Source organism: Podarcis bocagei (assembly GCF_964188305.1).
Source record: "Podarcis bocagei genome assembly, chromosome: 6".
NCBI lineage: Eukaryota > Metazoa > Chordata > Lepidosauria > Squamata > Lacertidae > Podarcis > Podarcis bocagei.
The window spans coordinates 88411688-88424050 of NC_138130.1; the positions used below are offsets into that span (position 1 = coordinate 88411688).

The following is a 12363-nucleotide window of genomic DNA, read 5'->3' on the forward strand; positions in this document are numbered from 1 at the left end:
ATGCTACGATTCCCTCCCCCTTGCTCGCGCTCGGCGCTGCAAGTGGCCAGGCTCTCCCTCTCCAGGCGGGGCGCGCCGGAGACAAAAGGCCAATGGCGCGCCACTCCGGGCTCCCCGCCCAGGCCCGCATCCACCGCCCAGCCTCCTCCTAGCCCGTCACGTGGGAAGAGAGCCCCGCGGCTCCTCGCAGCAACAGGGGCAGGAGCAGAACCGCGTGGGGTCGGAGAGCAGCGCCTGCGATCGCCTCCTGTTCGTCGACCTTGTTCTCCTCGCTCTCTCTTCCCTCTCCACGAGGCCGCCATGAAGAAGCTGCTGGTGGCCGCGCTGCTGCTCGTCTGCTTTGCCGCCCTGTCGGGTAAGTCGCCTTTTTACTTCTTCTCCGGGGGCGGGGAAGACCCCCCCGCCGCGAGCGAGAGAAAAAGGGAAAGTTGCCTTTGCTCCTCTCCACGGATCAGGTCCCCTCGCGCGCGCCTTCCCACGCCCTCTGCTTTTCGGAAAGGGATGCGTCCGAAGAAGGTTTGCTCATTTCCCTCTCTGTTGCAAGCGGGAACTTGCACGGATTTTTGTAATGTTTCCCCCCTCCTCCCGCCGCAGAGTCGGCTCAGCTCAAGAAGTGGGGACGCCAGTTTTTAAAAGCCCCCGCTTTCTTAACCGTGAAAGTTACTTGGAGACCTCGGGGTATCTTTCGTGTGTGTGTTTGTGTGTTGTGCGCGCCGTCGAGGTTGCATGGCCGGCCGCAGAAAAGGAAGTGCACGTGCTTTTATTTTAATTTTTGCACGGAGAAGGTCCCCGGTTCAGTTCCAGCGCAGTTCCAAACCAAATCTCAACTTAAAAAACAAAACAAAAACGGAGGGAATAGCAGGTCTGGACGGTCCCCAAATCCCTGCCTGTCATAATAGACAGTGCCAGAACAGATGGAGCAATGGGTCTTAGACGCTGTTTCATGTTTTCAGAGCAAATAGAACTGGGACGCCTTTCTTCCATCCCGACCGACATCCTTTCTTGCACGGCAAAGGGACCTTCGTGTGAACGCAGCCAGAAATTGACCTACCACCAAGCAAGCAGTTTGCTTCTTGTTGGAAAATAGGTTTAGGGAGGATTGAGGTCACTGAAGTTTGTGTCAGTCTTTGTGGCTTTATTGCAGTTCCGTGAGTAACAAGGAGGCTCTTGGGGGATGAAGTGTAAACTGCAAGCACTTCGCGATCTGTGCGAAATCATAGCGAAGGCCAGAGCATGTAAACAAAAGACTGACATGCTGAGGCAAAACATTGGCTTGGAAGTAAACCCTTCCAAGTAAGGCCTGCAGATCTTAAGACATGTTTGCTAAGATAAGAATCTCACCAATCAAAACTCTGTTCTCTCATTTATTTGCCAACAAAGGGCAAGTGTTGCTTTCTAGAGCAGCTTTTGCCCACCTGGTCCCCTCCAGATGTTTTTAACTACAACTTCCATCAGGCTCCTCCAGCACAGCCTGGCTGATGAGAGCTGTGATTGAAAACATCTGGAGTGAAGGGCACCAGGTTGCCAAAGGCTAGAATAGCTTGACCTACTAAATCTTAATGACAAGGTCTACTTTTAGGGGCAATAATTAGTATTAGCATTACAGTGGTACCTTGGGTTACATACGCTTCAGGTTATATACGCTTAAGGTTACAGACTCCGCTAACCCAGGAATATTACCTCGGGTTAAGAACTTTGCTTCAGGATGAGAACAGAAATCGTGCAGCGGCAGCAGGGGGCCCCATTAGCTAAAGTGGTGCTTCAGCTTAAGAACAGTTTCAGGTTAAGAATGGACCTCCGGAACAAATTAAGTACGTAACCAGAGGTACCACTGTATTTATGTAGGAAGCTCTACTTTTGCTTTTAGTCAACCATGGCTTCCTGCTTCATCCATGATTAACACCGGCCATGATTAGTTTAAAGCAGGCATAGTCAAACCTGGCCCTCCAGATGTTTTGGGACTACAAGTCCCATCATCTTTGACCACTGGTCCTGTTAGCTGGGGATGATGGGGGTTGTAGTCCCAGAACATCTGGAGGGCCAAGTTTGCCTATGCCTGGTTTAAAGAATCCAGCTTCATAAGCTATGATTTAAAATGGTCTTGTTTTGAAACCGACTGCTGTTAATTGTTAAACCAACTTTAAACCATAGATTGCGCAGCTGGTTTCCTTTAATGAGCCATAGGTATTGTTAACCATGGTTCCTGGTTTGGGCAAAACCAAAAGTTATTTTTTCAAAGTCTTTCTCCCAGATGCACAGGAGGATGGAGGGGGATACCAAACCTTGAGTTTGCTGCAGATCATGCATGTTGCAGTGTACCATGGTTTAAATTTAGCATGACATGCTATGCATCTGTGTTGCACTCTCACTTGCATTGGAGGAAGCAGGCAATGGTCCACTGCCTTCGTGTCTTTAGGGGAACTTGGAGGAACCGCAGTTGGTGCTCAGCACCCCAGTCGGTGACCCCACACCATCAGGGGGCATGTGCTGTAAAACCTGTCAGACTGATCGTGCCAACAAGTCTTGAGTATCCACAAGGACATTGGGTCATTTGGTCCCCAGATTAGTGCCTGGAGGGTAGAAGAGCCCCTGAGAATATAGAAGAGAATATAGAAGTGGTTGATGTATAAAAAACCGTTTAGAGACTGCTCCTCATATATCTGGCCGGTATACAACAAAAATTACAAGAGAGATTGTTGGCATCCATCTGTCTCGAGAGAGAGTGGAGTGCGCCTCCGGGGGTGAAATTAAATGGCTGCATTAGCAGCATGGAGTTTCTGGGCTGCCCAAATGGCAAGACTCCTCTCTTGGCCTCACTGATGTGGTCCAAAGGAAAGCAGAGCAATACGTTCGGTACCAGCTTGGCTGGAGAGTTGCCTGAAGGAGGCGTACAAGGCACCCTCCAGCCATCTTAGGGACTCTATACTCCAGATTTGCATAGGGTTTACTCCTTGACCTTTTCTTCCCCCGAAAATACCTCGCAGGGCAGCAGAGGTTGAGGATCAAGGTTTTTCCTTCTCCTGGATGGGCTGCCTTCCCAGGTTGATGAGCCCCATCTGGCCCTCACTTCCCTCTACAGCAAGTGCATAAACCACCTTCTTGGGGCCACTATTGGTCTTGTCAGCTCAATTCACCAGAGCCTGTCTTCGCATGCAGGGGAAGTCCCTCACCAAGGGTTTGAGACCAGTCGGCTACCCCTCACCTCGTTTAGCTAGCCAGTCAAAGCCATTTCCGAGGTGTGGCCTCCGTTGCACGCTGACAGCTTCTGAGAGCCACAGGTGAGAGCTGAGTGCAGGGTAGGGGACCAAGGCTGGGCAAGCTACCCCAGAAGGAGCATGACATGCCCCCTACCACAGGTACAGTGGTACCTTGGGTTACATACGCTTCAGGTTACAGACTCCGCTAACCTAGAAATAGTACCTTGGGTTAAGAACTTTGCTTCAGGATGAGAACAGAAATTGTGTGGCGGCAGCGGGAGGCCCCATTAGCTAAAGTGGTGCTTCAGGTTAAGAACAGTTTCAGGTTAAGAACGGACCTCCGGAACGAATTAAGTACGTAATCAGAGGTACCACTGTACTCCTCCTCTCCAAAAACCCTTCAAAAGAGACACAATTAAAGCATTAAAAGCAATGCAGGATATGCATAAAAATGGCTGGCTCCTCTTGAAAGTTTAAGCCGCTGAATTGGCCTGTTGACATTAAAAAAAAAAGTATTGGAGAGATGCCTGAAAATCAAAAGGTAGGGGTGCCTGACAGGTGTGTGCTGCAAAGGTGTTCCACAGCATGGAACCAGTGGCACTAAACGCTCAACTTCTGGTTGAAGCCAAATGGGTTTCTGAAACACTGGGGGCAACTAACATAGTTCCTCTGGATGATTTCAGTGATCTTGCTGCTATATAAGACACACAGATGGAGCTGATGGAACAGCTGGCCTGACCTTGGAAAAGACCTAGGTAGAAAATATTGGCTAAGAAGATAGTTCAAGATTACATTATCTCTTTCTGGGTTGTAAATCAGTCTTCCTTGACCCTTGAGAAGCCTGAAGGGAACTGTGCTAAATTTAATGTACTGTGAAATATCTAGCAGCTGAGGGACGTAGCACAGTTGCTCTGAAATAGATGTAGCATCTCAGGCAGCTTTTGAAATTTGCCAGGCGCATTTTGCATATTGGCCATTTGCAACCAAGTGAAGATAGCTGAGTGTCAGGATAGTGCCTGGCGTCTCTACCATCTGGAGGTACATGCCTCCTTGAATCTGGAGTAGCAACACATCCTGTAGAATTCTAACAGTGATAGTTTATCTGCACAATCGGAATTAATTACAGGAACCAAAAAGTCCTATTGAAAAATACAACTTCCGAGCCGTCTGGCCCCAAAATGGCAACTAGGCATTCTGTTTTGGCGACAGCAAACCTGGTTGAAGGAGCCATTTGGTGCCTAGTTTTTATATCTGAATTTCTAACACTGACTCAGGATTCATTTGTGAAAAGGGGGGGAACTTGCTAGTAATAAACATAGCTTGCCTTCCTGTAGCTAAAAAGAATTTATGACCCTTTGAGCTCGTCTCAAGGCCCAGCCTGAAGTGGGTTGTAAATGGCCACTGCAAGTCTAGGTGATGTCTAGTGGAACTCATCTCACTGGGGACAATGTGGCCTGTTGTATCTTCTCCACCCCCCAAATTAGCAGATAATAATGTGAGCCTTATATGCAGGCAAGTGCAGAACATCGTGACACAAGGTAAACGAGGTGAAGTAGACAGAACGAAAAGGATGTGCATCAGCCATTTTATGTGGTTGCATTTCCTGTAACATGACACCAAACTGGGAGGGGTGGCTAACACCCCAGAGGACAGGATCACACTTCAAAACGACCTTGACAGATTAGAGAACTGGGCAAAAACAAACAAGATGAATTTTAACAGGGAGAAATGTAAAGTATTGCACTTGGGCAAAAAAAAATGAGAGGCACAAATACAAGATGGGGGACACCTGGCTTGAGAGCAGTACATGTGAAAAGGATCTAGGAGTCTTGGTTGACCATAAACTTGACATGAGCCAACAGTATGACGCGGCAGCTAAAAAAGCCAATGCAATTCTGGGCTGCATCAATAGGAGTATAGCATCTAGATCAAGGGAAGTAATAGTGCCACTGTATTCTGCTCTGGTCAGACCTCACCTGGAGTACTGTGTCCAGTTCTGGGCACCACAATTCAAGAAGGACACTGAAAAACTGGAACGTGTCCAGAGGAGGGCAACCAAAATGGTCAAAGGCCTAGAAACGATGCCTTATGAGGAACGGCTAAGGGAGCTGGGCATGTTTAGCCTGGAGAAGAGGAGGTTAAGGGGTGATATGATAGCCATGTTCAAATATATAAAAGGATGTCACATAGAGGAGGGAGAAAGGTTGTTTTCTGCTGCTCCAGAGAAGCGGACACGGAGCAATGGATCCAAACTACAAGAAAGAGGATTCCACCTAAACATTAGGAAGAACTTCCTGACAGTAAGAGCTGTTCGACAGTGGAATTTGCTGCCAAGGAGTGTGGTGGAGTCTCCTACTTTGGAGGTCTTTAAGCAGAGGCTTGACAACCATATGTCAGGAGTGCTCTGATGGTGTTTCCTGCTTGGCAGGGGGTTGGACTCGATGGCCCTTGTGGTCTCTTCCAACTCTATGATTCTATGATCTACCAGAAAAGTCAAATAGCTTTGAAAAGGTTTGGGGATTTGCAGGTTTTTGACAAGAGGTAAACAGACAATTTAAACACAGCTTGCAAGTTTTTGCTAGAACTTTTAAAAACCACAACGATGCATCCAGTGTTATGCTTGGCTCCTGATATACTTCCCTCTGTCTTTCTTCTCCTTTTCCAACCTCCCCGTGTATTTTAGTTCACTGTTCCAACAATCTTTCTCAAGCTTGTGTGCCAGAGAGCAGCATCTGTCTAGGAACCAACAGATCCATCAGTGTGGCTATTCTTACATATTGTGAAACAGTGTCATCCATGGACCAGTGCTGGTCCGCAATGTCTTCACTACAGGTTGGGTGGGATGCTTCAAGGGCCAAATTTGGTACTGGTTCCTGGCCCATTGGGTGGGGGAAATCCCACTCCAGCACATCAGATAGCTTGAGAAGCACTGATAAAAATCATACTTTCACCACTTCAGTGAACTGCAGAAACATTGTTAGTAGGGCTGAGACAAAGGGGGATATCTTGTGAATTTTTTCATCAGTGTAAGAAAGGCATCCCTTTGGATAACTCCCCGAATTGCTGCAAAGGAAGACGGAAAAGTTTGCTTCTTTAGGAAGCACAGCTCTCACTCTGCATGGGTGTCATTGACTGGTAGGGGAGAATAATGATCCCCAATTGAGTAGGATCTCATGCAGCCAGTGCCGGAAGTATTAATAGTGCTCTGAACTGGTTTTGTCTGCTCAGAAACAACAGCAGGCAGCCAAATCGAATTGGGTAGCATTGCCAGGTGGTCTTGCTCACCACATAGTCATAGAAAGCGTTAGAATAGCAGTAGGGGAAACAATTGCAGCAAACAGCCTTAGGAGGAAGTGGAAGATTTATACTGCAGATTATATTGGAAAACATTGTTCATTGCATTTTTAAACCCCTCTTAAAACCAGTTTTCCCAGGGTGTAACTTGCTCCCTCTCCTCTTCCGAAAACACTACAGTGGAAACTTGGTTTTTGAACGTAATCTGTTCTGGAAGGCCGTTCAACTTGTGAAACATTCGAAAACCGAGGAGCAATGGGCAGTCAGCAAAATCCATTGAGAAAAAAGAGAAAAACTTGCAGTGGAATCCGTTCGACTTTCAGGGCACATTCGAAAACGGAAGCAATTACTTCCGGGTTTTCGGCGGCCGGCTTCCAAAACATTCGGCTTCTGAGATGCTCAAAAACTGAGGTTCCACTGTATTTTGAAATTAAGCTTTGTCCCCTCTTTGCTTTAAACCAGGTGTAGGCAAACTCAGCCCTCCAGAAATTTTGGGACTACAACTCCCATCATCCCTAGCTAACAGGACCAGTGGTCGAGGATGATAGGAATTGTAGTCCCAAAACATCTGGAGGGCCGAGTTTGCCTATGCCTGCTTTAAACCTTGCAGCTTCTCCCAACGTGATTTTGCAGGTGGTAGGGTGAGTGGCACCTGCTTAACATGTCTCTGGGCCACCCTACAGTCATTTCACAGGTGCCCCAGGTAGCTAGGTAAAGTTTTCTTTAAGGGGGGGGGAATCCACATTATACCTTAGAAGCAGGGCTAAAAGCCAGGAGAGCAATTTTAATTTTGGAGATTCCTGAGTGGGGGGGGGAGCAAGGGGGAAAGTGATGGGGTGGAGGAGAGATTTTCTGCATGCCATGAGTGTTACCAAAAATGCCTGGAGATTCTTAGAGGTATTTGAAAAGGGTGAATTAGATATGGAGCATAACAGCCTGCAATTTCACTGTGCCCTGTGGCATAAGTTGGACCCTTGATCTCTCGCCACATCTCCAAAATAAAGACACAGACATCATGAGGGCAAGACATGCACCTTATTCTGTGGGTATGGAAACAAGACTGTGCCCCAGATTCCTAGTGTCAACAGACACTTCAGAACTTAAAAAGGAGGGCAGGCTTCTTTAACAGGTGGAGAAAAGCAACAGGTGTAATTTCTGTGTTTGGGAAAGTACCAGTTGAATGAATCATCAGAATGATTAACAGCATTGAACCCCTTGTCGAGAAAGCCAGCATTCCGAATTTCTATTTATTTTTTTTATTTTGTGTTGTCATAAACATACAAATAGATACTAATATACATGCACTTATAAAATTCACATATAATATGAAACTGGTCACAGTTCTAACTTTATTATTTAAGAATTGCTATAAATAAACACATCACTATAAGCAAATCACTTTTATAATTTAGTCTGCAACCCTTTATAACAGGGGTCAGCAAACCTTTTCAGCAGGGGGCTGGTCCACTGTCCCTCAGACCTTGTGGGGGGCCAGACTATATTTTGAAGGGGGGGAATGAACGAATTCCTATTCCCCACAAATAATCCAGAGATGCATTTTAAATAAAAGCACACATTCTACTCATGTAAAAAAAACATTGATTCCTGGACCGTCCGCAGGCCGGATTGAGAATGCAATTGGGCCGGATCCGGCCCCTGGGCCTTAGTTTGCCTAAACGTGCTTTATAATTTATAGTATCATCCCATTCTCATATATATATGATGGCACTCATCTGTCTCAAGAGACAATGGAGGAGTGTGCCTTTGGGGGTAAAGTCAAACTATTGGAGAGTTTAGTGCCTGCTGTGGCTGTAGAGACCAGTGCAGGAGAGATATGTTTTGTTACAGCTGGGGAAAATGAAGGTGTCCAGTTGTGCTGCTGCAGATGCACCATGGTGTTTCTTCTCTCTGCGTTGCTCCCGGAGGTCATTCGTACTCTGGTGACTGCTATACAAACACAACTTGACTATGTGTCCCCAAGCACTGCAGTTTTCTGCAGGGGGTTGTCACATGGCAGAGCTGATGTTGCCAGCCTTCGTGTCATGTTTGCAGACACCTTTGCAACACAGAGTTGGTTTGGCAATGGCTCTGGTGCCTTAAGCCAGCTCCCCATAGAGCACGTATATGTGTGCGTGTACGTACACACACACACACACCCATGTCAGAAGCATATATTTTGGCAAAATTCCTTAAAAATAGCTCAACACCCTTTGTGTGCAGATTTTCACTTTTTGAAATATGGCGACTGCTGTGGGTTAAACCACAGAGCCTAGGACTTGCTGATCAGAAGGTTGGTGGTTCGAATCCCCGTGACGGTGAGCTCCCGTTACTCGGTCCCTGCTCCTGCCAACCTAGCAGTTTGAAAGCACGTCAAAGTGCAAGTAGATAAATAGGTACTGCTTCAGCGGGAAGGTAAATGGCGTTTCCGTGCGCTGCTGTGGTTCGCCAGAAGCGGCTTAGTCATGCTGGCAACATGACCCGGAAGCTGTACGCCGGCTCCCTCGGCCAATAAAGCGAGATGAGCGCCGCAACCCCAGAGTCGGCCACGACTGGACCTAATGGTCAGGGGTCCCTTTACCTTTAACATATGCACATCTACACACATGATTACAGTGGTACCTTGGGTTATAGACACTTCAGATTACAGACTCTGCTAACCCAGAATTAGTACCTCGGGTTAAGAACTTTGCTTCAGGCTGAGAACAGAAATTGTGCAGTGTAGCAGCAGCGGGAGGCCCCATTAACTAAAGTGGTACCTCAGGTTAAGAACAGCTTCAGGTTAAGAACAGACCTCCAGAACGAATTAAGTTCTTAACCTGAGGTACCACTGTCCATGTCTCATTTTTTAAATCTTGGCAGTGAGAAGGCAGTTTTCTGCTTCATATACCTTACAAAAGGTGACCAGGTTTTCTCATTTTGCTCTTTTCTGTGACTTACCCCCCCCTTCCCCAAACCCTCATTTCTTTATTTTTACCAATTTCTTTGGGGAAAACACAGCATGTTCCCCTCTCCTGGCATAGGCAAATGGAAGAGGGATGCTTTTGCTTTTCCAGTGGCCCAGCCAACATAGGAATCTGTGTTTAGCAGAGTGCTAATTCCTAACTGCAGTATTTTGCCCTCTCTCCTTATACAAGCTCTGCATATAGCCTTTATCTAATCTGCATCTCTTCCTTTTTCCGCTTAGTCCTTTTTGGGGGGCAGGGCATGACAATCCGCTTACCGCACACCTAGCGTGGGTTGCAGAAGCTCTTAGCAAGCAGTCCAGGAGAACAGACTGCCTACGTACAGATCTGCATGCTGCTGTGTTTATCCCAAAGCTGGTCTCTGGAGGTTGCCCGGGCACCCCTGCCATGCCCTCTGTTCCTAAAAGCGTTGGGAGAGAGATACTGGGGGTGAAATGTCTATGTGCTCATGTTCCTGGCTTTAGGGAGGATACTGTGGTTTGTTCAAGTGGCAACCAAACAGGGAAACGATGGTTTAAGTTGGGGATGGGGAACAGGTAGACCTCCTGCAGAGGTGGCTGGAGTCCTATCAGCACCAGCCAGCACAGCCGGTAGTCAAGGAAGATGGGAGTTGTAATCCAGAACATCTGGAGGGCCACAGGTTCCCCATCCCCAACAAGGCTAAGAAATCTAAATCTGATCCATTTCCTGATTCGGATGTCACTGACAACGGTTCAGCAAACCACAATATCTTCTCAAAGGAAAGTGTGGGGCCAGCGGTTAATGGCGAGAAAGCACAAAGACGCAAAGCTTTTTCCAATAAAGCATGGTAAATGATGTGATGTCTGAACTGGGCCACGCTCAGCGTAGCCCCAGATAGATCCCACCGGGGTCAATGGGATCTTCTCGCAATTAAGTGTGTGTGTGAGATTTCATTGCTCTGGTGAAAGGCCCTTCAAACAGGATATTCATCATGCATACATTTCCAGAGAAACTCCTCTTCATGGGCAAGACAGATCCCATCACACGATAACTTAATTGTCACAAGACATTACATATGACACAGTGGACATTCTGTTTCAGTGTATGTACAAAATCTCAGAGCGTTAAGACCTAGGCTGGAGGCGTAAAGATGTTTTTTTCGGACCGGTTCAGTTCCTAGTGTTAACGTTGCCAAATCCAAGCTCCTGGAAATTGTCGTGAATATCCCAAGCTTTATGAGCCTTTCACCATAGTACTTGTAGTTGCAAGATTCTTGTGTTTAGCATGGGATTGAGCAAGATCAGGGCCGAGGATGTGGATACAGCTGGCAACCTAGATCTGATGATGATGATGATGATAAAATTTTATTACTTATACCCCCCCCCCCAATCTGGCTGGGCCTCCCCAGCCATTCTGGGCAGCTCCTGTTGGCATTCCATTCCTCCGCTGTGCAGACGTGTGGGATTGTTTTAATTACATGTCTGTGTTTTACAATCCAGCACTGATTGTCGAAGTCTTGTGAACGGAAGTTCCGTTCTGTATTGCTTTTGTTTCCTTCTTCTCTCTGAGAGCAAGAAGGAGAGGAGCCATGTTTTCCTTTGTCCTGATTTGTATATATAAATAAACTAGCTTAGTGCTCACACCTCAGGCCTGGATTCTGCTGATGTTGTTTCTCTGCTAACGTGTGCTCAGTGTCTCTGGATATGAGTCACAGAATCTCATCGGGGAAGAAGAATGATGGATTTCAGAAGTGGCACGCAGACCAGAGAGACGGGCTGGCATGCCTGATGTCATTTGCCTGGTCGCCCTCCTTGCCTGCCAGCCATTACCCCAACAGCTCCCAACAGAATATCAAAAACACGATAAAACATCAACCATTAAGAACTTCCCTAAACAGGGCTGCCTTCTAAGACATTAGTAAAGGTAAAGGTACCCCTGACCATTAGGTCCAGTCGTGTCCAGCATGACTAAGCCACTTCATTAGGTGCAGCATGACTAAGCCGCTTCTGGCGAACCAGAGCAGCGCACGGAAACGCCGTTTACCTTCCCGCCAGAGCGGTACCCATTTATCTACTTGCACTTTGGCGTGCTTTCGAACTGCTAGGTTGGCAGGAGCAGGGACCGAGCAATGGGAGCTCACCCCGTAACGGGGATTCGAACCGCCGACCTTCTGAGTCTTAGGCTCTGTGGTTTAACCCACAGCGCCACCCGCGTCCCTCTAAGACATTAGATATCTTCTAAAAGCCAGATAGTTGTTTATTTCCTTGACGTCTGATGGGAGGGCGTTCCACAGGGCGGGCACCACTACCAAGAAGGCCCTCTGCCTGGTTCCCTGTAACCTCGCTTCTCGCAGGGAGGGAAACACCAGAAGGCCCTCGGCACTGGATCTCAGTGTCCAGGCAGAACAATGGGGGTGGAGATGCTCCTTCAGGTATCCTGGGCTGAGGCCATTTAGGGCTTTAAAGGTCAGCACCAACACTTTGAATCCTAGCTTCCCCCACCTCTGGCAGGCAACTTTAATAGGTGGGTGGGTTCTGCCCACCTCTCAGACTTGAAAGGTAAAATAATGCAAATGTATTTATCACTATGTTATGTGTGTTTGTTTCAGTGACTGCTGCAGGACCGAACGTGACCTCCGCAGCTCCCCATTCAAGTTCAATAACAAGTAGGTCTCTACTTAATCTTTTTTTCCCCTTCTGCTTTACTAAGATGAAAGCACTTGCATCTGTGGCCCCCAAATCCAAGGCAAATGATTTGCTTATCCAAACGGCTTGTGGCAGGGGGGTTGCTTCTCTCTTCTGAGAAATTGTGTAACTGGCATTGGGAAAGAAGGATTGTGTTGAAGATGTCAAGGACATCCTTGTTGGAGTTGCTGCTCAGGAATGACTGATATACTTTTCACACATTGGGCAGGTCAGATTTATTATTATTATTTGGCTGAGAGTCTT

The 12363-nt window shown here is 47.3% G+C and overlaps 1 protein-coding gene across 1 annotated transcript in view; it reads left to right on the forward strand.

Annotated features, from left to right (window-relative positions):
• TMEM123 (transmembrane protein 123) overlaps positions 1-12363 on the forward strand; it is a gene marked incomplete at its 5' end in the record, with an annotated part of 32046 nt that continues 19683 nt past the window's right edge. Inside the window, 2 exons of the mRNA XM_081197717.1 lie at positions 1-355; positions 12024-12080. Coding sequence (XP_081053843.1) covers positions 1-355; positions 12024-12080 — 412 coding nt within the window. The remainder of the gene's footprint in view (positions 356-12023; positions 12081-12363) is intronic.